The sequence below is a fragment of the Nematolebias whitei genome, chromosome 19, assembly GCF_014905685.2.
Source record: "Nematolebias whitei isolate Nwh7 chromosome 19, NemWhi1, whole genome shotgun sequence".
Classification (NCBI taxonomy): domain Eukaryota; kingdom Metazoa; phylum Chordata; class Actinopteri; order Cyprinodontiformes; family Rivulidae; genus Nematolebias; species Nematolebias whitei.
The window spans coordinates 7897468-7899462 of NC_056516.1; the positions used below are offsets into that span (position 1 = coordinate 7897468).

The 1995-nt window shown below is 44.3% G+C and overlaps 1 protein-coding gene across 1 annotated transcript in view; it reads right to left on the reverse strand.

Moving 5' to 3' along the window:
- Positions 1-1995, reverse strand: part of si:dkey-166k12.1 (solute carrier family 22 member 13) — a 14709-nt gene that overhangs the window by 6994 nt on the left and 5720 nt on the right. The window contains exon 2 of the mRNA XM_037693610.1: positions 598-701. Within this exon, the coding sequence (XP_037549538.1) occupies positions 598-701 (104 nt within the window). The remainder of the gene's footprint in view (positions 1-597; positions 702-1995) is intronic.

Sequence of the window (1995 nt, forward strand, 5' to 3'; positions counted from 1 at the left end):
AGGAGTGATTTGTGATAAAAGGGTGTCAGCAAAGGTCAAAGGAAAAGTTTACAAGACAGTGGTGAGACCAGCTATGTCATATGGTCTGGAGACAGAGACATGGACAAAAAGACAGGAGACAGAACTGGAAGGGGCAGAAATGAAGATGTTGAGGTTCTCCTTAGGAGTGACAAGGATGGATAAGATTAGGAATGAGATCATCAGAGGTACAGCACAGGTTGAACAACTGGGAGATAAAGTTAGAGAGACCAGACTAAGATGTTTGGACATGTCCAGAGGAGGGACAGTGGTTTGGACTTGGCCAGAGGAGGGACAGTGGTTTGGACATGGCCAGAGGAGGGACAGTGGTTTGGACATGGCCAGAGGAGGGACAGTGGGTATATTGGTAGAAGGATGTTAGAAATGCAGCTGCCAAGAAAAAGACAAAGAGGAGATATATGGATGCAGTTAGAGAGGACATGAAGGTAGTTGGAGTGAGGACAGAGTGAGATGGAGGAGGATGACTCTGTGGAGACCCCCTAAAATAAAGTGAACAGCTAAAAGATGATCTATACAGAATGAGAGACTGAAGGTTGAAACAGTAACAGGAAAGCCTACCTGTCAGCCATGGCTCCAAACACCACAGATCCCACCAACAGACCAAACATGTAGACAGATGACCCGTAACTGTTGAGTTTAGCTCTGCTGCACACCAGGTCCCACTGACACAGAAGGAAAACAGCAAATGGTGTATGTGCTGACACTAAACCAGTTCTGCCATTTCTAACGAATGGACTTGTCTGTCTGGTGGCACATGTCATCAAACATGTGATAAGTATGCATTGTTTAATAGTACTGGTAAGACAAAAAGAGATCATAACTTCCATCCATTATCTTTACCCGCTTATTCCATTTTGCGTCACGGGGGTCGCTGGTGCCCATGTCCAGCAATCACTGTGCGAGGGGTGGGGTACACCCTGGACAGGTCGCAAGTCCATCACAGGGACACATAGAGACAAACGAGACACAACCATTCACTCTCTCACTCACACCTAGGGACAATTTAGAGTTACCAATCAGCCTAACATGCATGTTTTTGGTCTGTGGGAGGAAACCGGAGCACCCGGAGAAAACCCACGCATGCACGGAGAGAACATGCAAACTCCACCCAGAAAGGCCCCTGGACCGGGGTTTGAACCAGGGACCTGCTCGCTGAGAGGCAGCAGCTCTACCAGTTGCGCCACCGTGCTGCCCGAGATCATAACTTATTACACCTAAATTAATTATTACACAACCAGATCACAGTCATGTATGGGTAAAGGATAATAAGTCTTTCTGTTGATATTTTCCAGGGTAAAGCAAAGTTTATAAGTTTCCAGGTGGGCCACCAAATTTAACACAGCTTTTAAATGAAACATGGAGAAATGTTTACTTGAATGCTGTTCTCTAGTGTGGCTTCTCAATAGTTTGTGTCAACAACTCAAAACTTTTCATCAAAATTACTACATTCTGCACTGGAGGCAAAGGAGCCTCAATGTAAATTGAGAGTCATCTTGAATTAGTTTGAATCTAAAAGTTAATAAGTTGTAGATGTTTACCCACTGATTAGGGCAATAGTGCATCAGTGGCTGAATGGTTAGAGCAGTCATCCTCCAATGCAAGAGCTGGGGGTTCAATTCCACCAGCAGTCACATGTTGAAGTGTCCCTGGGCAAGAAGCACTGAACCCCTCATTGCCTCTGATGTGTGTCCCATTGGTATATGGATGTGATAAAGCTCTGATTAGTCTTGAGATCTAGTAGAGTGCTGTATGAATGAGTAAGTGAGGGCACAGATTATAGTGTAAAGAGCTTTGAGTGTTTTGATAAGATAGAAAGGTGCTGTGTAAGTAGAGTCCATTTACCATTGCTTTCTGAAAGTCAGTATAGGTGATAAATATACTCAATGACTCCTAACGGCAGCAGTTTTCCTTGCAGAAAACAACAACTTGTAGTAGAATTTTTAGAAGCTGACCTTT